The sequence below is a fragment of the Acomys minous genome, assembly GCF_964271855.1.
Source record: "Acomys minous genome assembly, chromosome: 10".
NCBI classification, from domain to species: domain Eukaryota; kingdom Metazoa; phylum Chordata; class Mammalia; order Rodentia; family Muridae; genus Acomys; species Acomys minous.
The window spans coordinates 72,922,057-72,947,888 of record NC_140491.1 but is presented as its reverse complement, the minus strand read 5'-3'; the positions used below and the strand labels follow the sequence as shown (position 1 = coordinate 72,947,888).

Below are 25,832 nucleotides of genomic sequence, written 5' to 3'. Positions count from 1 at the left end.
CTGGTCTACAGAATGAGTTTTAAGACAGTCAAGGCTACACAGAGAAACACTGTCTTGAAAAACAAAGCAAAACAATCCAACATTAATTTGCCAAAAATTTTTTTTAAAAATTAATAACCTTCGAACTCTAGTAGCATTTACTCCTACATACAATAAGCTAAGCCCATCTTATATGAAAAAAATATAAGAAAAACTTGAAACTGTGGATATTTGGTCTTAGAAAAATCTGGAAAAGCAGCAGCAGCCAAATGGTATGTACTAATAGGAAATCTCTAGAAGGGGTGATGACATTATGACCTGAGGTCAATACAAGGGAACCAACTCCCCAAAAGTTGTTCTGACTTCAATATCCACACTGTTTCTCACACCACACACAAAATAAACAAAATGATGTAATAAAAAATTCAAAAGATGACTATCACAACAGCATGTTGGGGTGTTTTATTTCAGGAATACAGTTTGTTTGGCATGGGTTTGGCCTCAGCCCTGTAGTCAAGGGTAATTACCTAAACACCTCAGGTGGAGTATGGCGCTCTGGACAGGAAGTTGACTAAGCAAAGCCTTGCTTTCCCTAGCCCGAGTGTGAATGCTGACTGTGTGCACAACCAGCAACTGCGGCTTTCTCTTCCCAGATGCTCACAGCTCAGACTGCTATCTAGGCCTCCAGACCACCTACCGAGACTGGACCCCTGCCCACACTGTGCTGTCTGTAGTAAAGGAAGGATACGGGTTGGTGTATAATTAGTGCTCCTCTAGCAGAGTAAGCATGGCTCCCCTGATCCTCGCTTTTCTGTGGGTTTGGTCTGCATATTTGTTTTTTCCTCATTTTCTCTCTGCACTAGTCAGGTTTCCAGGACACCAAGGTAAAATCATTTTGCAATGTGGGTAAGAGGACTTCCATTTGGATCATAGCACCCACACAAAAAGCTGGGTGTAGCTGTACATGCATCAGTACCTGCACTGCTCTATGTGTACGTGTGGGGTGCAGAGGCAGAAGGATGACCAGGACTTACTGGTGGATGTGTATAACTGCAGGGTTCTATGTGTGTAGGGTGTGGAGAGGCAAGCAGATCACTGGGACCAGTCTTAGTGAGAGCCCGTGTCTCAAGAGAATAAGATAGAGAGAGACCCAACAGGACATTGGATGTTCTCTTCTGGGCTGGGTCCATACACAGGCATGCACCATATCTATATACATTACGCTCACATAAAATAAAACATGATAGCATCAATAAATAACCGAGCTATGTCCCATATTCACCATTCACCTAATTTTCACTCTATTTTTCATGTCATTAAATATTAAACATAAGCCTTTTCTTTCCAGTTTTGTAATTGTCAATCCTGCTGGCTCTCTCTGGTGGACCACAGTGGGCCTTTGGGTTTACAAGTTTGAATTTTGGGTGCGCTCCCATCAGCTGTGAGAGCCCTTCCTTCCAACAGCATGCTCCACTCAGCCAGCAACACGGTTATTAACTTTAAATAAACACTAACAAATCCCTTTTATAATTTGCTCATTAGTGAGCTCACAATTTAGAAGGTGTGAGTTTGGTCACGTGCGCTTCTCTGTGGCCTGCAGTGTCCACGCTGCAGCCTCACGCTCTGAGGCTTGCTTCTTACACTCACCAGTCTTGTGTTTGGACAGCTGCCGCAAAACTGCCTGAAGATTCCCTTCCTCTTTCTCCACCTCCTGCTTTATAAGTGCGAGCTGAGTCTTCTTCTCACTGATGTGGACATTCAGTTCTCCTTTCTGAAAACTCAGTTCTTCCAGAAGTGATTTTACTTCCTGTGTTTAAACAAAAGTCATCTCCTCTGTGAATTATGAGTCACAATCCCTTTCACACCAGTCAGTTTGGTTTTTGTTCTAGCTCATACATCTAATTTGTAATTTAATTTACATCTGTTTTTGCCTTTGGCACCTAGAACAGCACTATATTTTGCACTAACATCTATCATGTAATAAAAAAAGTAACTTATGTTCATGCAAATGCGTTTGTATCTTGTATGCTGTGCAAAGGCTGCTCACAGCCTCAGTGACTGTCAGAGGCGGAAGGCTGGGGGCACTGACATAAGCAGCTGCTATTAAATGCAAGAGAAAGAAACTCCTTAGAGCAGTTGAAAAAACCAGGAGGATGCAACACTGCCTGCACCTGGGATAAGGGCATTTCTGGACAGGAAAGACATGAGAAAGTCAAGAAGCAGGAGAACCCAGAGTGTATCCAGACACTACATGACTGCCTCACACCAACACATCCACACAAACCCACACGGTGCGACAGAGGGCCATTTCTATCTCCATTTGGGGAGTACAGGGAACACTTCAAAATAAACCTCAGCAGTGCCCGGGGCGCCTAAGAAAGCCCGCTGACAAACGTACCCTAATGTGACTGCACTTCTCAGCTACTTCTGTCTCTCCCAGGGTCAGGGCTTCCTGGAGGTCAGCTTTTGCCTGGACCAGGCTGTCCTGGAGGAGAAGCAGCTCCTCCCTTCTTTGTGCCAGCTGTGTGTCTAGGACAGCCAGCTCCTGCTGCTGGCTTGTCACCTGAAAAGGGAGCGATGCAAGTTTGACTCAAGGACGCACACATTCTTAATACTTTATCTTGTATTTTTCTATCTTTTTCTACAATCAAATAAACCGTATTCAGCAGTCCTAAATACGTTTTAAAATGGTCTTTTCCAAGGGCCTACTGCTGTACCTGGCTTTTCACTGTTTCCAGCTCAGTCTTCTGGGCCTGAAGAAGACGCTCAGATTCTTTAAGGACCTGTAGGTGGTGACCCTCATTGTGCTCCGCCGTCTCGATGTCTCTCTGCAGACTCTGAAGCCTACAGAGCACACAGTACTTCAGCAACCTCTAAAGGAGCCCATGGCTGCTGCAGAACGGCCCGCTGCCCCCTGCCCCTCACGCCCCCGCCCCCATCCCCAGAGACCTTACTTACTCTTCTGTCAGTTTTCCCTTCTTCTGGTTTAGACACTGGAAGTCTGCATCTTTGGCTGCTACAACTTTGTTTATTTCTTTCAAGATTTCTTCTTGTTTGATTTTGTGCTGCTCCAAGTCCTCTGCATCAGCCTGGAGTAATCTACAACACAACATTTATCCGCCTGGCCCTTCAGGCGTAGCATGCATGGACCGTTCATTACTGTGAGCCCCTCAGCTGTCAGCAGCCCCAGCTCCCCCCACCTTGGCAGCCGGGGCTCCACCCACCTTAGTTGCTGCTCAGCTTTCACAAGGTTAAGTGCAGTCTCCTGGGCTCTCTTTTCTAAAGCCTCAGCATCTGATTCGGTTTGTAACAAATTTCTCTTGGCATCAGTGAACTTTTCAACAGCATTCTTTGTCTAGAAAAGAAACTGTCATTAAAAACAATTCGGCTGCAGTACTCTATAATTATTCACAGTATTAACTGATACAACCCTCAGAACAACTTAAAAACAGGAAAACATGAAAATATTCCTTTGCTGTGATTTAATGCTTACGAAATTATCCAGAAGCAAATAAATACTATGTAAAACTGTAATGAGATAAGATAAATCTTGACAAATAAAAGTGGTGGTGTATTAAGACAGAATGCTGTCTAGCCTTTAAGATGACGCTGGAGCAGCGTGCAGATGTTGGGAGTCTCTGAACTGGGTAAGCACTGTGAGAGGAACTACCAGAACTCACTGTGTCAGCGGAGACAGAGCACTTCTGAACAGTTCAAGTGAAGCTGATGAGAATGAGGCATCTTTTTACTTCAAAAATTTCATCATATCAAACCTAGCCAACTAAACGGCAATCATTTTACCAAGCTTCCATGCGCACAGATTCGTCTCACTTCAGATGTTATCAGCTGGGACGAACTTTCATTTTGTGATGCTGATTTACTTTGCAGTCTTTGGAAATATTCCTGTGCTCGATTTGGCAAAAATCACTTTCAAAAAAAATCAGCTTGGTTTCCTGATAGGTCTAGAGCCAGAGGCTTAACAGATCTAAGAAGGGGTTTTAGTTTGCACTTGGCTGAGCACTGACTCACAAACAGCCTCCAAAGTCAGAGGTGTCTGTGTATGAATCTGTTAACTTCCTCCTGCGTGTCAACCGCTGGCAAGGTCCACGCGCTAGACATGTCACTGCATCTCTTCAGACAGCTGCTTTCTGCTGGCTCCCCAGCAAAGCCATGGGCAGAGCTCATCACCTACTCCAGAGGAGCGTGTGTAGTGCGCAGCTTTAACAGGCTGAAGGGGCAGGCTCAGCTACTTCCGCTCTGCTCCTTCTTCCCAACCTGCACTCCTGAGTCCCTGGGAGGAGAAAGAGTCTGCGCTGCGGTCACCCTTCCTCTATGTGCCCACGGCCAGTGCCATGGGTTAAAACAAACACAGGTGATATGCATTCTCTGTTCCATGACACCTACGGCACACAGCAAGCCAAGGTTTACAGCACAAGGACTGCTCATAAGGAAAGAAACGAGGCCCTCCTTGTTCTCACTTAGGATCTTGTGAAGAACGCCTGGACAGCCAGACGGACTTTAATGATGTGGAGGGGTTGGAATGTTGCAGGTCCAGAGACTCACTACAATTTATATTGGGTTAGTTTCAACCTCCTAAGGCGATACTCCTTGCCCACTTCTGTGTGGGACCCAACACCCTGCTGACTAACAGGGAGAGCTGATCTAGCATCCTGAAACACAGATTAGAAAACAGAAACAAAGACCTTTTGGGTTGTATTAACTTAACAGAATGCTAGTGGACAGCACCTGAAGCCCACAGCTGCAGGCTCTCTGCCTGGCTGTCCCCGCCTCTCTAATGTTTCCACCAATGCATCTGAAAGATGTCTTGGTTTATGAATTATTTTGCTCCATTACTACAAAACCCTTAGGAAACTATTAGTACATTAGACCACGTAATATCAGGTAACCTCCATCTGTGTTCTGGGCCATGGTCTCGTACCCGCCCTCTTTGAGGTGAGAGCTGTGTTTCTGCAACAGCCATACCCACAGAATTTAATAGGTGAAGCCATTCACTCAGCTCAACGCACAGGCTTCTATTAGCTCCAGCAGACTCAACATGCACTAACAAGGTAAGCACACTTCCTGCGGCGGCTCATGTGCCTCAGGGCCTTTCTTTTCCTTTCAGATGCAGAGCTCTCAGGAGGGCAGAGCTTCAGCTATGTGACTCTGGGTGCCTGTGTGTAAGCCAAGCCAACATCACTTCACAGGGTCACCGGGAGTGCTAAAGAAAATGGCATTTGTAAATGTACAGGCTTAGGATGTCACTTTTTCCTTCCCCTTCCTAACCTCCGTCTTTTGACAGGGTCTCTCTGTGTAGCCCTGGCTGTCCTGGACCCACTTTGTAGACCAGGCTGGCCTGGAGCTCACAGCGACCGCCTGCCTCTGCCTCCCGAGTGCTGGGATTACAGGCGTGCCCACCACGCCCAGCCAGCTTCACTTCCCCTCTCTTCTGCATCACTGCCTAAAGAACCTGTTATCACTCAGCTGTCCACAGAGATAAGTTACCGGCAAAGGACATCTCAGAACCTTTCCTTCTTTCAATTTCAGCTTGGCTGTACTCAAATGAATGGGAATCTGTGACCCAGGACTTGAAAGATAGCATTACTTCAACTTGATAAGGAAGATTTCTACAACAATCTGATTGGTCATTTAAAAAGACACAGACTGGAGAGTCTAAATTTGAAACAAATACCAACCTCACCCCCTGAAACGTCAGACGGGGAAGTGGGCCGTGCAGAAAACAGCTTCAGAAACTTAAAGCTATCTAGTCCACGCTCAACAGCCTGCTTGTTCTTAGCTTGAATTTACAAACAAGGTGAGCAAAGTCTGAGGACCTAGATGACTTGCCCAGATGTCTGGTCCTGACTAGCAGGGCAGGAAGCCGGGGATTAGGTATTAGTGACCTAATGCATGCTACTGAAGGCAGCACAGCCTTGGACCTGGCCTCAGATATATCCACTACAGCCTGCTCTTTCTCACCACTGTTTTCTCTGCAGCCTCACATGGACAGCAGCAGGCTGCCCGTGTCTCCACCAGGAGCCCCAGCCTGAACCACACCAGACACACCTTCTCCTTAGTGCACTCAAGTTCACTCTCGGCTTCTGCCAGAAGTCGGTCGGCTTCCCTGAGCTCCGAGCGCCGTTTCAGGAGAGTCTTCTCTATGCATTCAATTTCATCTACAATATCCTCATGATGTTTGAGAGATTTTTCGATTTCCAGTTCAGTCATAAGATTCTCAACATTTCCATCAATGAAGTCCCTAAAAATTACATAAATGTCAAGAGACTTTTAAACACAGACAATATGGACATTCATAGCCTATGAAGAATGCTCAAAATTTTACTTACTTTCTTTCTTCTTCTTTTTTTTTATATCCAAGATAGAATTTCTGTGTGTAGTCTTGGCCGTCCTAGAACTCACTCTGTACACCAAGCTAGCCTCAAACTCAGTGATCCGCCTGCCTCCGTCTCCTGAGTGCTGGGATTACAGGCGTGCCCCACCACCACTCAGCTAAGGAATTTACTAATTTTCTAAGAGAGGTAGCTACAACTGGTTATGTTCAACTGAACTTCAAAATACGTGCTTATTATAAACATGGGATATTCCTGGCAGTAAATGCACACTATGTAACAATGCCTGATGGACCTGTCCTGTCAGCATCTGGACAGGCTAGCATTGTCACATTGCTTTTCTGAAGAACAGAAATAAAGGAAGTAACCACACAATAATATGTAGTCCCTTAAACAGTTCTCAAGTGCAGTCCCCAGGTCAGTCGGCCCCAAACACTGCATGGTTATATGACTTACTTCTTTGGTTAGGCCAAAACTGTCATAAAAGATTTGATAAAAATGGTGAGACAAAATTCAGTAACCTAAGGCTTAACATGACAAAATTATCTGAAAATGGGCTGCCTGCCAGAAAAAAATGAAAACTCAGCACACCGATGCTTTTCTTCTATCTTTAAACAAAAGCAAGTAGACGAGTTTTGTCTTTTTCTCTGAACACTGTTACCCAAATTTCCTAGAATGATCATTTTATTACTGCTACAGTGGGAGAAGTGTATCCTACTGCCCTGCCACAGTCCTCTCCTTAGCAAGTCCATCTACATGAAAAGAAGCCAGACCCACCCTCACCCTGCAAGCGCCAAGTCCCATTCTTCTCAGCAGGTTCTCCTCTCCTCAGCCAGCTTTAGTCACTCAGCTGTCCACTCCTAGACAGCAGTGGTCATGTCTCATACACTCTGCCTGCCTCACAGGCCTCCCTCCAACCCTGGGGCCAAGGCTAGTCTAGATTAAATCACAAAAACTAGGGAATTGCACAATTCATGGACTACCAGAGAAGACAGTATTTTATAACTGAGCAGACAGTGCAGGCTGTGCGAACTAACTGACCCTATGCTTGGCGCAGGCACCCAGAAACGGAGGTCCAGCTATTACCCTCAGTGACTCTCTGCTTGTTCACAGCACTGCACGAGCAGGGCTGTATCAAAGGCTGCTAACCCTGAGGTGGGGAAAAGCTTACTATAAAAGGGATCCCTGACCTTTGTTTAAACTTTAAAAAAATTTTTTTATGTGTATGAATGTTTTGCTTCCGTGTATGTATGTACACCACTGAATGCCTGGTGCCCCTAGAGGTCAGAAGAGTGTATGACATCTCCTGGCACTGGAGCTACGTTTATGAGCTACTAGGTGGGTGTTGGGAATTGAACCTACAAACAGCAACAAGTGCTTAAACTGCTGAACCATCTCCCCAGCCTCCCATCACCACTTTAGTTTTGAAAGGCAAGACAGGTAAGACGGGGCTTGGGGAAGGCACTTCAGGAAGAGCATGGTGAGGTGTGGAGGCAGAGGAAAGTGGTGCTCGGGGAGACCACAGGAAGTGGTTTGGGCCAGAACTGTGGAAGGCTGAAGGATAACAAAGACAGGCAGGGCTCAGGCTGCTTGTGCACTGAGACTGAGACACAGTGTTTTCCTGACAGACTGGAGAGGAAGATTCTAGACATGGTAGCCACAGTATGGTAGCTACTATGCTGGTCTAGGATGCCACTAATTAAAAGCTACAGCGGCAGAAATAACAGAAAGGGGACAGTTAGCTCTTTGTATGCAAAGCCAGGAGGACAAGGACACCAAACGGCTGCCATGAAGAATGAGGGTCTGAACATCCTGTCATACGTTTTGTTGTGGTAGAGGGAAGGAAAGTGATTGTGCAGCTCACCAAAGACAGCTACAAAAGAGCTGATTTGAATTATTAACCAGGAGACCTTAGCTATGCACTGTCCTAAATGGTATTCTGTCCTTAATGCCATGTGGGCACTAAATTGACTGGAACTAAATTCTGCCTCTGCGTTCTCACTGCCACATCTAAAGCTCCACCCACATATGGCTGTTTACTGTTCTGCAGTTTCGATCCAGGACATTTCTAAAATGACAGGAGGATTCATGAGGCAGCGCTGACTGGTGTCCTTCAGAGCTGATATCATATGCTTTGAATTATAAGACTACAACTGCGAGTGCTTACTTTCGTTGTTGATGTTTCTGGATGGTTCTGTGCAATTCTTGTACTTCATGTTCTAATTCTTTCTTCTCTTGCAGAAGATCACCTATGCTGTGCTGCAGCTCCTCCACTTCTCTCTCAGACTGCTGCCTGGATGCTTTCAGCCACCGGTCTTCCCTCTGTCTTGGTTTTAAGTGCTGCAGTATGTCTTCTAGTCTAGACACCTCATTCTCCTGAACAGAGAAAGTGAGTGCATTATAGAGATCCCAGAGGGCATCTCTCCCGCGCTGTTGTCAAAAGTTGAAATTAATTGGTTAAAGTGGTTATCTATGGCTTGAAAAATAGTGGTAATTCTGAGACTTCAGCATGGCACAGATGGAACTGTGCTTCACTAACTCTTGCATCAGCCTCACTACGCATTAGAAACACCATGCCTCCCTGTCTCCAGAGTTCCACATCTATCAGAAGAGACAAATGGAAGTCTCTCTCTTCTCTGAACACAGAGAACTGCTTAAGTAGGTTCCCAGAAGAAGAGGTATTTTGCCTGCATTTTGCAGAATAAATGAGACGCAGTTTCAAGAAATAAGAAGCTAAAGTATGAGGGGGAATGGAAGCACATTTGAGAAGCTGTACAAATCATGCACTTCTGGAGAGGAAAAGAAGCAATTTGAACAAGTATCTGTAAATGCTTAACAGACAGCACTGTTGTTACAAACTGAATGAACATCAAAAAGCCACAGAGAACGTGAGTGATTACCGCAGTAGCCATAGGAATGCACGGGGACCCTGTGGACCCTGTGGACCTGCTAGGAGGGGCTATGGCCTGGGACCAGGAGCCCTCTCCTCGTTTATTCCCTCAGTGGACTGAGGGGGGAGGAAAGAAGAAAGCTCCAAGTGCTCAGAGCTCAAAAGAGGAGCTTGGAATGCAGTTTATTATGTTAGAACCAAAAAGTCAGAAGGCAACTGGACTAGGAAGTACTCACTTCTTGGAACCTAGCCTAAGGAAAGAATAAAAAGCCCACTTAAGAATCCACACAGTCAGAGATGCTGGACTGATGGAAGGCGTGCAGCCTGATCTAAAACCAAACCCTGAACCCTTTTAAAAACAATAAAACATATTTTACACACACAAAGAAATCCACACAGTCACCTATAACATCTACAAAAAGTGGCATACAGACACTAAAATGCTGTTTAAAAATGATTTGTAGAGACTAGAGAGAGAGCTCAGTTATACTGTTCTGTTCCTTAACAGTTTCCTCCATATTGAAACAGTCCATCCTATAGGAAAGCTCCTTAAGCAGGAACTCAGAGTAGCTTCAGGAAGTCTCTGAAACTGACCAGATTCACAGGGCCCCTTCCTGCCAAATAAGCAGAGAGCAGCAAAGACTTTTGAGCTCAGACCAGCTGCCTGGAAGAAGTGGAAACCTGCTGAGCTGTCTGGGAGAGGTTTAGACCAGCTGAGTCACCTGGAAAGGACACTTTCAACCTGCTGAGCTGCCTGTAGGCTGTGCAGTGTGCTCTAGATTCCCGGCTGCTGTGAGCTGTGCTGGAGTGGGCCTCGGTGATGCAGCTGTCTGTGAGTTATTTCTGCTCCTGTTTGTAACGCCCTCACCCCTATTCCTGTAGGTAACCCCAATAAAAATCATTGGTTCACTATGCTGGACTTTGGTGGTATCTATACTTTCAGTCTGCTGTAGGCGCTCTATCTAGGTGAGTAGATGTCTTTGCTGTGCCTCCCAGGAAGTTTGGTCACACAACAGTTCTTTCAGAGGACTCTCAGAACCCACACCAGGCTTCTCACAAGAGCTGATAACTCCAGTTCCAGGGGGTCTGACACCCACTTCGACCTCTGAGGGTACTACATTCATATTCACAACCTCTTGGCATATACATGTAATTAAAACTAATAAAATCTTAAAATTATAAAGTCCTGGGTATTAATTACTTCTAACATTAAAAAGGAAAACAGAATTCAAATGTGCATATGAAAGTAACTGAAAAATCATAATAATCATCAGCTAACCCAGATAACATTCACACCCAAACTTACTGCATGTTGTTTATACATATCTGCATATGCGGGCAAACATGGACATGTACAGCATTCTCACATATATCTGATAGCTTTACATAAACAGTAATATACAGTTAACAATAAAAAAACATATAAAATTTGTTAGTTTTAATACTGAAAGCATTTTAGAACACAGCTAAACCAGGCTTTGGCCGTAAGAACTTACTACCGTCTTCAAAATCGTATTTTAATGAGTAAATGTTTGGTTCTTAAAGATCATCCCTATAATCTCACTTCTGGGGTCTACCCGTGTACATCTCAGGCCCTGGGAGCAGTGAGGACGGAGTTGTATTTCCCACTTACCAGGTTATGGTGCTCTGGGATGCTGCAATGCTGCACATCCACAGGGATACAGGGAACAGCAAAGTTGGCGGGAGAAGGTCCATATATGAGGGGAGCCCCAGCAGGAGGTGGGCCATAAACCACAGTGCCAGGAGCCAGAGGTTGGCTGTTGTTGGGCAAAGGAGGCGATGGTGCATATAGGGCCATTCCCTGGGGTACAGGAGAACCATCTGGAAGCACAGTATACATTACGTATCCAGGAGGAGGCACAAATAGGGGTTCTTCCTGGTCATCCAGTCCACTCTCTTCCTGGCTATCTCCTCCACTGTCTGCATCTTCTAAGAAATAAACAGCAAAGTATGGTACTAGGTAAACAGACTTAGGAAGAAACAACGGCACTTCTACCAAGACACTGCAGATGTAAAACAGAACTGTAAAAACGGTCAACTGTAGTTGTGAGAAGCAGATCAATACACAGCGTTTTCTGCAGCCAACATTTCATGTTTCGCCACCATTAATTATTTATCAGTATATAGCAATCACTTGAGTATCTGCTTCATTCTACATAAAATATCAGCAGAGATGCGTTATGAGATTTTGAGACAAGAGCTCAAAATCAATTATTGCCATGACATGTAGCGCTCTAATTTGAGGGCTTACTTCTTACTTATTTCCCCTAAAGGCAGGCACTGTGTTTGCTAACCTGGCAATAAAGCAAGCACACACCAGGTATTCTCCCAGAAAACAGTTCCTGTCTGTTTGCTTTTGTATCTCCAGGACCTGTACTAACAATGAGCTACATCCCCATCCCAACACATACTTCCTTAATTAACAGATCACCAAAGTGTAGCATTATGTCATTCAGATCAACAGCCTCAGAGCATCAAAATGATCTGACCATGGCCACAGAGCTATGGAACGTCAGGGTTCAGATGTATCCAAGTCTTCCTCATTGCACAGAGGTTGGAAGACTACACTCTGACAATTTTTTTAAAAGATTTATTTATTTATTATTATGTATTATTATTACATGTATATTCATGTATATATTATTATGTATACAGTGCTCTGCCTGCTTGTACTCCTGCAGGCCAGAAGAGGGCATCAGATCACATTATAGATGGTTGTGAGCCACCATGTAGTTAGTTGCTAGAAACTGAACTCAGGACCTCTGGAAGAGCAGTCAGTGCTCTTAACTGCTGAGCCATCTCTCCAGCCCCACTATGACAATTTCTGTAGAGCTACTATGTAAAGCCTTGATAAAATAAATGGTCCAATACCCCAGGTCTCAGAAGCACAAGCAAGCCCGTGCTCAGGTGGAATGGAGGAAGGACAGTGAGGGAAGCACCACACAGAGGACAGTCTTACAAAACCATGAGGACAAACCGGTTTGGGAAAGAAAAGAGGAAGGCAGACACTACAGAAACATGGTTTAAATGTGGAGGGTCAGGGTTGAGGGTGCAACTCAGTGGCAGAGTGGTGATCTAGCATGAGCCAGGCGTGTGTTCATCCCACAGCACTGAAAGCAAACAAACAAATGTAAAGGCAGAGACCTGAGCAACATGGCATGCTGCCAGTATCTTTAGATCAGTGGTTCCCAGCCTTCCTAATGCTGTGGGACCTTTACTATAGGTCCCCGTGTTGTGGTGACCCCCAACCATAAAGTTATTTTCATTTCTACTTCATAGCTGTAGTTTTGCTAGTTCTGAATAATAAATATGCAGGTACCTCAAAGTACCTGTGACCCACAGGTTGAGAACCACTGCTTTAGACAGATAACCTATGGGTTACTAGTTGACACAGGATCACACAGGATCTCTGAGTAAGGTAAAAGCTATGGACGGCACCTGTGGATTTCAAGCAAACAGTAAAAGGCTATTGAATGGGTAAGAGAAACTCAACTCTCCTTGTATGGTGTGACCTACCTCTAAGCAACCTATGTCTGATGGGTGAATAGACCCAGTATCCCGAAGAAGGCAGAAGTCCACTGCTGCTCTTCTTTTCTTGATGTTCAGGCTGCTGTTTTCTAAGAGGAGTAGAGGCTGTATACTTTAGACCCAAACCAGAGTCCTTGGTGGCCTGGGAACTATGGCTGGAAACCTAAAATAAATGACAGGAGAGAATGCTGCCTATTAATCAATGGAAAGGCTGATGTGTCCAAGTGTACAGCCAAGGTGAGATACATGAAAAGTGAGAAAGGATGTTATTTGCTTATCATGATTCTCACTTCTCACAGACAGAAGCAAAAAAATGATCACACAGTTATAGTGTACAGTCCACACATATGGCTCAACTTACTGACATCTGTTTAACATGGCAGTGTGGCTGAGCAGGGAGGACGATGTAAGCAATGGCTGCAGTCATGTCAGACTGCTCTGTGAAAAGGGAAGGGCTCTCTTTACAAAGTCAAGGAATAGCGTCCATTTCCCACCCTGTTGTTCTGGCATTTCTCTGGGAATAGGGGTCCTCCCTCACAGTACTGCAGGGGTAAAGGTATGCTAGCTGGCTGTTTGACTGAGGTTATTTTATGCCACAATTTTCAATGAGATAAATAAAAGCAAATTCTTTGTAAGCGATCAGTTTTAAGTGTCTTCCTTCTACCTGCACTCACCACTGCTAGCGTTTTTTTCTGCTGCATTGTCCTCAAGGGCCCAGCAGCTAAGGTGAAGGAAAACAAACACCTTCTAGGAACCTAGAGGTCAGTGCGCTGCTGCCCTGGGAGCATGTGCTTCTGCTCTCCCTGTTCCCCAGTCTGTGAGTCCAGTTTCTGAGTGCACACTTGGTGCAGGCGGACAGTGTTTCCCACTTCTGTTTCTGGCCTCCAGCCTTGGTTGCACTTGGGTGTTGGTTTCCTTCAGATTTCTGGGAGGAGAATTCTGCTTGTAGGTTCTGGTTGAGACTACAGTCAGAGCCCTGGGACCCTAGTGTCTGAGCTGCTGCTCCCTGCTGTTGCTCCCAGCCGACTCTCGCCTTGGCTTTGGCTGTGTCCTGCTTAGATCCATTCCTCACTGCCAAGCTCATCCCTTAATATTATCTCTTCTCCCCAGCTCACTCACCTAGCTCTGGTCTCTCTATCTTTCACCTGAGCGATTCAGACAGCGCACAGAAAGCTCACCTAGCTGTAACTCCAGCCCCATGCTTGGCTAGAATACACATCTGAAGTCTTGATTCTATTAACCATAGTCTCATGTCCCCATGACACATACAACGGGCCCCTTTTAAAATGGATGGCCACTGTGTGAATGAGAAGGTCCCGTAGGCTCCTGTTTGAACACCTGGTCCGTCCCTAGTTGGTGGCGCTGTGTGAGGAGGTTTTGAAGCCTTTTGGATTCCCAGTGCATGCTCTCTCTCTGCCTTGTGCTTGTGGTTCAAGATGTGCACATTCACCTCTGTCCCTGTTGCCGCGCTTCCCCACCATGACAGGCTCTTCAGAATTTCAAGCCCAGAGAACGGTCTCTTCCTAAGCTGCTTTGGTCATGCTTTATCACAGCAGCAGACACAAGCAACACAGCCCCAATCTGCCCCTCAGCTCCAGCTTCAGCACTCCTAGCCAACTGTCTAACCCTACAAGGTTCCTTGCAGTGGCCACACCGGCCCCCCTCTTTACACAAGTTGTCTTTTCCCTCTTAAAGCCCTGCGCTGGATGCTTGCTCACTGCCAATCTGTTGTCACCGCATGTCGCTGCTCTCTAATTCCTCCGGCACAGCCCATGAGTTCTGAGTGCAGGGATATACCCTCCATCACAGTGCACTATTACAGCCTAGGCTGGTAATCACTCAAGGACTGTTCTAAAAAGGAAATGAAACCTAGGCACCCACCACTCTGCCCACACCTCTGCACAATTCTACAATCATTTTCCTTCAGCTCTGTGGGCTTAAGTCATCCTATCCTTTTATCTACTTCATGGCACTGGCGATGAAAAGGCAAGTATGATTTTCTGTGGGATAGCTCTATTTTCAGATCTCAAATAACACAAATACTGAAGAAGCAAAATATATGTCTCAGCAGAGAAGTGTTTTCAGCATCCGATAACAAATTTGGGGAAGGAGAAATTGTCACCTTCAAGAAAATTCAGTATTCTACTAGCAATGCAGAACTCCTACCTTTGATGATGATGGTGGTGGTGGCATAAAATACCAACAGCCTTGTCCTCTGAAGGGATCTGCCATGCTGCTGATGTACTCATTCTGAGCAGAAACTTCATGCCGGAGCTCAGCAATCTCCTCTAGGACGCTGTCAATGCTTCCTTTTTTATCTGCAGAGGAAAACCACTGCATGAGGCTGCCATGCACTCACAGACATGCTTCTCTCCCGACACAGGAAAGAGACTCCATGAGCGCCAGCAGAACCCACCATGCCCCCAAAGCTGACTCTCAGCCGCCCCTGTGTAACTAATTCTTTCTGAACACTAAGAGAACATCCTGCTATGCACTGATTATAAAGTAATTTACAAAAAGCAAACAGATTTATAAACATTTTTTAAAATTATAGTCTTCGCCTTTTCTTTCCATAATCAAATCCCCCAAATACCACACTTTAAACTGCTTTTTAGATTGTTTAACTTATCAGTGATACGTGACTCTAGATCAGACATGGCACTGACCTCCTGAATTCACTAAGTGCTTTTCTCTAAAGACAGGAGAAGGCAGTTCAGTTTTCCAACTTCAGAACCAGCCCGAGTCAAAGCGCAATATTACTTTACCAGTTCCAGTGAGGCTCAGCACATCCCGAAGCCTTGTGATCTCAGCCCTTTGCTTCGCCATGGCCTCGTTCAGGGCCTCGATCTCTAGCAGCTGTGAGTTTGCTCCTTTAGAGCCTAGGTCTGCATTCTCCATCTCCATTCGGAACTATTAAAAGCCACACACACAAAGTTGCCAGTGAGCACACCTAGACACATTTAACCTTGCTTTTGTGTACGTTTTGCCAGTGAGGAAGCCATCACACCCTTTTCATTTTTACGGCACTACACAGGCGAGGCTGAAGTGCTGCCTACTGAGTGTACTTCAGTGTGCTTTGAGCCATCACCTTAGCAACCTAGGAGCTAGCAAGCGGGCAGCTCCAGGCAGCTGCACTGACCTGCCCCTCTCTCCCCCTGAGAAGGTGCTGTAGGAGCTCGATCTCCGCCTCAGCTCGGGTCAGGTCCCCGGCTGCTTGCGTGGCCTTTCTGTTCAACTTCTCTGCCTCCTGTAGCTCCTATGGACAGAAAGGGACAAGATGCTGCTGTTGTGAATCTCCCTCTCCAGTCTCTTCCTCTCAGAGTGATCCCTGCTCCCACCCTATTACCAGCCTGGTTTACTCCTGCACATGTGGCATAAAGCCTGACCTAGCCTGGGCAAACGGAGGGTTCAGCATGAGGAATAAGGACTTCCTCTCCATTATGCTACTTTCCCATGGCTGTCTTTCTGGGTTCTCATTTGTTGTGTTTTCCTCCTATGATCTACTATCTTAGCTCATTAAAATCTGTGTCCTAGGAGCACTATAACCAACACTCCATGCAGAGCACTAACAGCCTGCACAGTACAAGATTTTCATGTACATACACAAAATAAACATTTTAAGGCTAAAGATGAGCATAGTGGCACACACCTTTAACCCCAGCACGTGAAAGGCAGAGCTAATGGATCCCCCTGAGTTGCAGGCCAATGGGGCCTACATAGGCCAGCATGGGCTCCATAGCCAGTTCTAGGACAACAGGGCTCCATAGAGAGATCCTATCTCACAAAACAAAAACAGGGGCTGAAGAAAAGGCTCAGAGGTTGAGAGTACTAGCTGTTCTTCCAAAGGTCCTGAGTTCAATTCCCAGCAACTACACAGTGCTCACAACCATCTATAATGTAACCTGGTGCCCTCTTCTGGCCTGCAGGTGTACATGTGGATATATATCTCCACAAAAATAAAGCAAACAAACGAGAAGAAAATAGAAAAGAAAAGAAAGGAAAACAAAATTTGAGGTTCAGAGGGACTGAATGGTGAGCCTTCCATACTTGAATCCAAGCACATACTCGCAGTGACTTCTCTAAGGAGACTGCTATCCTTTGATATTCATTTGATGGTTCCAAATGAATTCCAGGGAGTTGTGATGGAATATAAGCACCGGGTCACAGGAAAAGCAGACAGTGTCACAGCAGTTTGTAAGATGACCAAAGTCTGTGTCAATGATCAGTAATGGCACGCTGCTGCATTTTTGAGACAGTGTGATGAAGACGTCCCGACTGACAGACCGTATGACTAACCTCTGCTCGCTCCTGATTAATTCTCATAACCGTCCCATGCAGGGACTTGAGCTGGTCTTTGGCAATGGTGAGCTCAGCTGCAGCTAGTTTATCAGAAGCAGCCACAGCTTTCTTCAGACTCTTCAGTTCTTTATCCAAACCAAGGAACTGCTCCTGAGACTTAGCATCTTCATGCTTCTTCTGCAATAAAAGAATCATTCAGAGGCAATGCACTGAGACGTCAGCTCCAAGAGAGCCAGGCCTGTACCCAGATATAGGCCTATGTCTAGAACAGCACCTGACGCATACTAGATGCTTCATAAATAGTCACCGAATATTCACTTCTAAAGAAATAAAAACAATTTGTGTGTGTGTGTGTGTGTGTGTGTGTGTGTGTGTGTGTGTGTGTGTGTGTACATGTGTGTAGATGTAGAGACCAGAAGAGGCATCATATGTCCTTCCCTATCACTTCCCACTGAGTCCTTGGAGACAGAATTTTTCTTTGGGCCTGTGTTTTCTTGGCTAGACTGGAGCCATCAAGGCCTAGCATCTTGTTTCCGCTTCCCTCATAGCTCCTGCAAGGGATGCAAGACACCTGTTTGCTGTGTGGGTTGCTAGCTTCGGGACTCTCATCCTCATGATTGTCAGCACTGCTCCTAACACACATAAAAGTTTTAAAATACTGTTTCTCTTAGTTAAGATTCTTGGGCTAGGGGGCCTGGAGAGATGGCTCAGCAGTTAAGAGCACTGGCTGCTCTTCCACAGGTGCTGAGTTCAATTCCCAGCAACCACACGGTGGCTCACAACCATCTATAATGTCATCTGGTGTCACCTTCTGGGGTGCAGGTGTACATGCAGGCAGAGAACTCATATACATAAAATAAATACATCTTAGAAAACAAAACCAAAAACAAAGATTCTTGGGCTAGAAACATGGCTCAGAAGCTAAGGACATTGGATCCTGATCCAGATGACCTGGGTTAGATTCCCAGCAGCCACCTGGCAGCTCACAACCATCTGTAACTCCAGTTCCTGGGAATCCAGCAGCCTCTGTGGCCTCAGCAGGCACCAGGAATGCATGTGGTGCATAGACATACACACAGACAAACATCCCACACATAAAATAATATTTAAACCAGCAACCTCCCAATCCCCAACCTTATTTCTTGGCACAACCTTCAAAATAACTGTACGAGGCTTAAATATGTTGGTGAAGACCTTGACATTTGTGAGGGCACTGAAATGGACACATCATGCAGAGTCTCAGGCTTTAACAGTGGCGATTAGGAGAGGAGACGGGACTGAATATAGCCAGTTTCCCATTTTACAAAGGGCAGCTGGTTGTAGAAACAGGGAATGGGCTAGGTGGCGACAGCAGCTGTCCAGAAGCAGGGTTATGGTTAGACAAGCGTGGTGAAGTCAACAGGACTTGCAGGCTAAGGGGTTGCTATGGGGTACATCGCTTGCTGAGATGGAGACAGACATGGCAGGTGAGAGAAAGGAGGCATCCATCACACTGCCAGATGGGGGCGGGGGTGATTTATTGGTGAAGACTGATGCCATGTGAAATGTGACAGTGAGGCTGTAATGACTAGATGGACAGCAGAGGCTGAGAAGCTAGAGGCTGATGAGCCAGGAGCCTGAGGAGGCTGGAAACGCATTCGCATAAAGAGGCTGTGATTAGAGACGGACACTGCAGTCTGTGGTCTCAGAAGTGCTGAGTGAAGTTTCTGACTGTGACTCAGGAGATGACACTGGAGTGAAAACGCTATTAGAGAAGCCAGGGTATTAGAAAGGGAAATGTGGAGTTTAAAGTGATTCCCATGGATACACCCAGGTGGGCACAGTGTCTAAGGTGCTGGGCTCATCTCATTTTTACCATTTGTTAAGGATCACCTTAACGGCCCTAGGGCTGGCTCACCCTTCTCCAAGCCGCGTTTCCCTCCATCGAGACACACTCAGCACCATGACCGAGCAACAAGCACCCGGTATGAGGTCCTGTTCAGCACTGTGCCAGCAACACAGACAGAGCTGAGTGTGCTCCCTGTCACCAGGGACAGGACCTGGGAAGCAGGTCCCTTACTTTTCTAGATTTCCCACCTTCTTCTCTAACTCCTGGAGTTGAGCCAGAATTCTTTCCTTCTCTTCGTCTGCTTCCTGAAGCTGGAGGTCTGTAAGGCCTTGGATTTCTTCCATACTTTTTAGGTTCTCTTGCAGATAGTGAATTTCATTTTCTAATTGCTGGATTCTTGCATTATGCTGCCTTTTATCAAACTTAATCTGTGAGGAAATAAAATTAAGAATTCTTTTTTTTTTTTTGAGACAGGCTGTTGGTATACAGCCCAAGCTAGCCTTAAACATGTGACATTCCCACCTGCATCTCCTGAGTGCTTATATATATATACATATACACACATATGGAAACACATACAGTGTATGTGTATGTGTGTGTGTGTATAATGTTTTAAGCAAAACAAGAACATCATGAAGCTATCGTTTCCTTACCAGGGAACATAACAAGGTTTGTACTAAACATTGACCAAAGATGGTTTGATCTTGTTCTCCAGGATTTGAAAGTTTGCCTCAATGTGAACATCAGTAGGTTCAAAACAGACTCTGGCACAACACTACATTTTAGCAAGTGAGGTATTAGTTATCTGCTCATTATAAAATATCTCTCACTTGCATTCGAAACAAGGAAACCATTGTTACAAACAGGCCTGACTTTGACATCAATAACCATACTCAGAACTGGATTTTAGTCACACTAAAGTTATTATGAGTGAAAAATAACAATGGGTTTGCTGACTTTACATGCTGAAAACATTTGCTGAAGGCTGCCCTCCGGCTGCCTCTGCCATTTCTTACTCTGGCTTCAAGTGCTCTTTCACAGGCTTGCTTGAACTCCTCTTGTCCACTTGCCAGTGTCTCTTGCTGGAGAGCCATTTCTTCATGGAGCTTCCTCTCTCTGCCTTGTGCTTCCTCTTTTTCCCATTGGGATCGTGCAAGGATTTCACTGAACTGTTTCTGCAGATCAGCAAGACTTTTCCCTAAGATGTCTGAAGGACTATGGATTCTAAGGGGAAAAAACAAGATGGTATACATTTGACATTTAATTTGATGCAAACATGTTAACTTTAAGAATAGAAAGCACTGCCGGGTGTGGTGGTGCATGCCTGTAATCCCAGCACTCGGGAAGCAGAGGCAGGTGGATCATCACTGTGAGTTCAAAGCCAGCCTGGTCTACAAAGTGAGTCCAGGACAGCCAAGGCTACACAGAGAAACCCTGTTTCGAAAAACAAACAAACAAACAACAACAACGAAGAACAGAATGCACTATGCGAAGGGACTGCTATGAGTTGTAGCATTTTTCTCAGCTGCCACTCTGAAGACACAGGCTAAGGATAAGTGTCCATAAACTTGGCAGTATGCTGGCTTTGTACTTATTCCCTGCCAATACTGCATACTATGGCTCTTCTGATACAATGAACCTTCGAGAGAGAGTCTTAAATACCTTAATGCTATTATTAGAATTAGGCAATCTTGCATCATAGTCTTTCAGAAGCATCAATCAGCCATACACAGACTGAGGAGGGAGCTCACGGCTGCCTAGGCCCCTTCTACTCGTTCCTGCTTCTCCTTACCTCATTTCCCCAGCTCCTAGTTTCAACTTTCTCCTCAGCTCGTCTACACGAGCTGCTACTTCCTCTGGATGAATCAGACCATCAACCACATGGTTGAGGTGATTCTGGAAATCCTTCAGCTGCTGCTTTAATAGGTCATTGTCATCCTGTGTGTAGGAGTGAAACGGAGAGGAGGTGTTATCTGCCACCAAATATTTATTATTAACAAATACTTGAACAGATCTTGACCACACAATGAAATTCCTATGATGCATCTTTCAAATTAAAAGAATTGCTAAAATGTTCCCACAGTATGAAGAAAAATGTTTCTATATTCTAAATGATGAATGTTATTCCTTGACCGCCTGTAATACCCTCGGGATTGCTCCACTTCAAATCCAGTGTAGCACTGCTAATGACAACAGAGGCTCTAAAATGGCAAATACACTTTTAAGTACCTGTGACATCTAGGTCTCATCTGTCCGTCTCCTTACCCTAAGACAGCCTTCTCTGGACAACAGATTGTCCTCCCCTACTTTATAGTTTTTCAACTTTCAGAAGAAACCAGACTTTGCAGTTCTCTCCCCTACTGTGTGGAGGCAAGAAGCCCAGCTCCTGGACAAGCCGGGCCCTCTGGGTAGCAGGAACACGGCAGTGCACCCAGTTGCCGTATTCTTTACAGTCTGTCTTGTTTTTATGTATATCGTTATGTTTCTGGTAAATCACATGAGAGACTCAATATTTTATTATAAATTAGCTTTGTGTTAGAGTAACTTTTTTTTTTTTTACTATACTAAATGTGAAGGAGGCTTCTGCACAGTGGGGTTCCCTTTCAGACCCTGGATTAGGAACAAACCACACCCAAACACCTGTTTTCACAGAGCAATCACAGAAAAGTTAAAGTGGCTGCTTTCTGACCTTGCAGGTGTAATTTTTTTTAAAAAGATAGATTTATACAGTATTCTGCGTGCATGTGTGCTTGCATGCCAGAAGAGGGCACCAGATCTCATTATCGATGGTTGTGAGCCTCCATGTGGTTGCTGGGAATCGAACTCAAGACCTTTGGAAGAACAGCTAGTGCTCTTAAGCTCTGAGCCATCTCTCCAGCCCGCAGGTGTAATTTTTAAGAAGAGAAAAAGGGAAGGTCTGTAGTAGAATGGGCTACAATGCAGTGGTATATTTTGATTGGGTATGTGAATTAGGTGAGCCAAAGAAGGCTTCTTCTGATGGTTGGGTTTTAATACTTTGATAGCTGGACCTTGAGAGTCAGTCCCAGGAAGAGGAAGTGGCCTAGTGAGGGAACTGACCTTGGGGCTAGCTTCAGGAATGTAATCTAATGGTTTGGAAGGCCAGGGAATGGGAGAGAAGGGTAGGGCCTACCAGAACCATGGTTATCACACCTGAGCTGGCCAGCGTTCCTTCAAGATTGCACTGTTATAAGCACATTGAAGACAGTGAGACTGAAGTGTGATCTTCAGGTTAGGTATAGTAAATGCATTTGAGACATGTTATTTTTAAGTTGCAGTAGATTTGTCAGGACATAACCCCATTATAAACCAAAGGACATCTGTACTGCCTAATCCTGGCCACAGGTGATCTGACTCAAGGCCAGTCAGTCCACCGATGACCCAGAAAAATAGGCTCTTGCTGTCTTCATAACTGAAGCAAGATACAGTACATGTACAATCTCTGCAAGAGTTGGATCTCAAACAGTACATCAACTCAGAACTGGGGGTTCAGGCTGTGCCAACTATGATACACAGAGAAGTAGGGAAAAAGAGAGAGCCACTGAGTCCCTAAAAGACTGATCAAATGACTTTGACTCTTAGCAAGTGTTTTGTTAATATTTCCTCCTAGATTGAAACACTCCATCCTTCAGGGAAGCTCCTTAAGCAGGAAAGTAAAGAATTCAAAATAGCCTCAGGAAGTTCCTGAAACTGACTAGATTCCCTAGGCCCCTCCCTAGTCAGAGAGAGCAGAGCTAAGCTGCAAAACGACTCATCACACCAGCTGCCTGAAGAGGCTTAGAACAACTGAGTCACCTGGAAAGAGATGCCTGCATGCTGTGCTCCAGGTCCCCAGTTTCTGTGAGCCCACCTATGCTGGGGTGGGCCTTGGTGATGCAGTTGTCTTTAAGACATTGCTACTCTGGTTAAGTAACCCCTTACCCATATTCCTGTAACTAACCTCAAAAAAAGTTCACCAAGTTGGACTTTGGTGGTATCTGGCCTTTGGTCTGTGTAAGTATCCCTATCTGGGGTGAGCAGACGTGTGTGTTGTGTCTTCCCAGGATAAGTTTGTCAAACAATAGCCAGCTATATTCTTCTAGGGCTACTATAAGTTTGCTTTAGCGAACTGAGTTTTGAAAAAGACAAGAGTGGTATAAGCTGTACTCTATCTACATCTGGCCGGAAGGCCAAGTAGGATCTAGTTCTAACTAAGGCAGACCATGGTAAGCACCAGGCTTGGAAAGTTAACTTCTGCTTATATCTTAGAGTAAGGTTCCTGAAGACTTGATTTTTAGTTCTTTTCAGTAAGAGTTGCATATTAAGTATTTCTATGTGAAAATTGGGCTTTTCTTTTCTTTTTTGAGACAGGGTCTCTCTATGTAGCCCTATAGTCCTGGAACTCACTATGTAGACCAGGCTGGCCTCGAAATCACAAAGATTCACCTGCCTCTGTCTTCAGAGTGCTGAATTAAAGGCAGAAGCCACTACTCCCAATTTGAATTATTCTTTAAAATATTTCAAAGAAAAAGTATATTAAAATGAGACAATGTTGATAATAGAATAAATCAGGCAATGGATCAAAGGGGTTATTCTGTTTTTGTGATCATTTAAATTTTTCATATTAAAAATAAAAATAATCCAGGAAACACTCCAAACACATAGGGATCTTTATGATCCCATACAAAGATGAAAAACTGAAACATTTTTAATAGCATCTTTACTGAGAAGATTGTGAGAACTGTTTATAGTTAAGAAATCTTGAAAGAAAGAAAGAAAGAAAGAAAGGAAGGAAGGAAGGAAGGAAAGGGAAAAGGTCAGACAGGGTGGCACACAGTTTTAATCCCAGCACTCAGCAAGCAGTGTTCCAAAGAAAGAGAGGCTATGGTGTTTTTTTTTACCTAATAATTCAAGCTGCTTAGTACATGTCAGAGCAGGCTGCTAAATGATTGAGTAAAGACATCACTGTCTTTGGGTATTCTACGAGCATAGATTTGTTTGTTTGTTTGGTTTGGTTTAGTTTTTCGAGATAGGATTTCTCTGTGTAGCCTGGCTGTTCAAGCTGGCCTCAGACTCAGAGATCTACCTGCTTCTGCCTCCCACGTGATGGGATTAAAGATGTGTTACCCTGCTGGCCACAAGCACAGGTTTTTACCTGTAGCTGCTTAAGCTGTGCACGGAGCTCACTGTTCTCCTGTTGCTTCTCTTCTGAGGACTGGGCTTTGCCCAGGGCATCCCTGAGGGACTGTCTTTCCTTCTCCAGTTCTGTGTGAAGTGCCGATTGCTCTAGCTATTGTCAGAAGAAGCAAAGACATCAAAATGCAAAACAGTGGTAGTTTATGGCGGAAAACAGCAGAGGTATACATACACGTGTAAAGTACACTGCAACAGTTCTAAATTTATACTTTGAAACTTAAAAAAACCCAACATCATTTTCCCACATGTCTCTTGGACTATTAATATTTAATAAGGAATGCATATCTGAATTAGCTCAGCCTGGATAGCCCATCAGAATCTTCAAGGCAGTCCCCATGGCCCTCAAATACCTGTATCAAAATAATTTCATGTACCTATTAAAAATGAGGGAGCTGAAGAGATGGCTCAGTGGTTAAGAGCACTGGTTGCTTTCCTGAGGTCCTGGGTTCAATTCCAAGCTCCCACATGGTGGCTCACAACTGTCTAACTTCAGATCCAGGGGATTAGTTTTTTTGCAGCTTACCAAGAATGTATGTGGTACACAGACGTACATGCAGGCAATGCTCATACACATAGTTTTTACAAATGTAGATGAAGCCTGGCCTGGTGGTACTTATTTATAATCCCAGCACGTGGGAGGCGGAGGCGGGAGGAGTGAGAGGCTGGCCTGGGCTACAAAATGAGACCTGATCTCAAAGAAAAAGAAAGAGAGAAAAAGACAAAGGAAGAGAGCAAATAAGGGTAGGGAGGGAAGAAAAGAGGAAAGAAAGGGAGAAGGAAGGAAAGAAAAAGAAGGAAAGAACAAAAGAGGGAGAGCGGGAAGAAGGAAGAAACAACAAAATAAGACAAAGCAGCAGATGAGCAGCCCCATCTCAGATTTGACAGGTCACAGTATCTATGGAATCTGCATCTAGCATGCTGCACGATGGCTTCATTTAACTAAAGCGCGCCAATCCAAGAGACCAGACCCTGTACTTTCTATGTGGCCTGAAGCCCAATCCTGGTGATCAATACCAAGTGAACTTTAAGGTTCTTATAACATTTTTGTCAAGACTTACCAAAAATAAAGTCAAGTATAAAAGATAACATCACTCAAACTAGGTAGGGCAGACTTGGGGGTGGGGGGAAAGGAGTTCATTCTAAAGAGATGGAATTTAGAAATTTTATTTACTGTTATTAAAACAAACAACATTTACTCATATGTCGTTTTTCCCCCACCTGCTGTTTTCTGTTAATCTGATCCTGCCAAGGGTTTTATAAAACTTAGTGCCCTTGAAAAATATAATCCTTATACTTGGCAAGATACTGATCTCTGGTAAGTAAGTAACATAACATTAGTTATTACAATACAAGTCCTATTTTTCATTCCTTTCCTAATCACACAGACACTGCAGCAAGTGCTCTTATGTTTTATAATTTTATGTGTTTGTATTTGCTGGCATCGATGTCTGTACACCACGTGCATGCCTTGTGCCTGCAGAGGCCAGAGGAGGCCAGCCAATGCCCTGGAACAGGAGTTACAGAAGGTTGTGAGCCACCATGTGGGTGCTGGGTCCTCTAGAAGATCTTAACTGCTGAGCCATCTCTTCAGCTCCCCAAACTGTATTCTCACTCTAAGAAAGAATATGCTATATTCTGCCTTTAATGTTTACCTTCTTTCTTCACTCTTCTTTTGTCCTTGGGTCTGAAGACACTTGCGCACTTCACTTCTCCCTAGGCTTTCTCAAGGTCACAGCCCTCTCCC

At 44.8% G+C, this 25,832-nt stretch overlaps 1 protein-coding gene across 7 annotated transcripts in view; it reads right to left on the bottom strand.

Moving 5' to 3' along the window:
• The window catches only part of CNTRL (centriolin), a 75,117-nt gene that overhangs the window by 12,864 nt on the left and 36,421 nt on the right, over positions 1-25,832 (bottom strand). For 6 of the 7 annotated variants that reach the window (XM_084799630.1, XM_084799629.1, XM_084799634.1 and 3 more), the window contains 17 exons: positions 24,048-24,182; positions 20,688-20,833; positions 19,912-20,119; positions 19,144-19,323; positions 17,065-17,244; positions 15,908-16,024; positions 15,534-15,678; positions 14,935-15,086; positions 12,757-12,931; positions 10,853-11,169; positions 8,497-8,705; positions 6,046-6,238; positions 3,204-3,334; positions 2,938-3,078; positions 2,697-2,823; positions 2,378-2,542; positions 1,627-1,786 (listed from right to left, as the gene is read on the bottom strand). In XM_084799630.1, coding sequence (XP_084655756.1) covers positions 1,627-1,786; positions 2,378-2,542; positions 2,697-2,823; positions 2,938-3,078; positions 3,204-3,334; positions 6,046-6,238; positions 8,497-8,705; positions 10,853-11,169; positions 12,757-12,931; positions 14,935-15,086; positions 15,534-15,678; positions 15,908-16,024; positions 17,065-17,244; positions 19,144-19,323; positions 19,912-20,119; positions 20,688-20,833; positions 24,048-24,182 — 2,881 coding nt within the window. The remainder of the gene's footprint in view (positions 1-1,626; positions 1,787-2,377; positions 2,543-2,696; positions 2,824-2,937; positions 3,079-3,203; positions 3,335-6,045; positions 6,239-8,496; positions 8,706-10,852; positions 11,170-12,756; positions 12,932-14,934; positions 15,087-15,533; positions 15,679-15,907; positions 16,025-17,064; positions 17,245-19,143; positions 19,324-19,911; positions 20,120-20,687; positions 20,834-24,047; positions 24,183-25,832) is intronic. The other variant, XM_084799633.1, reaches the window with a different exon arrangement.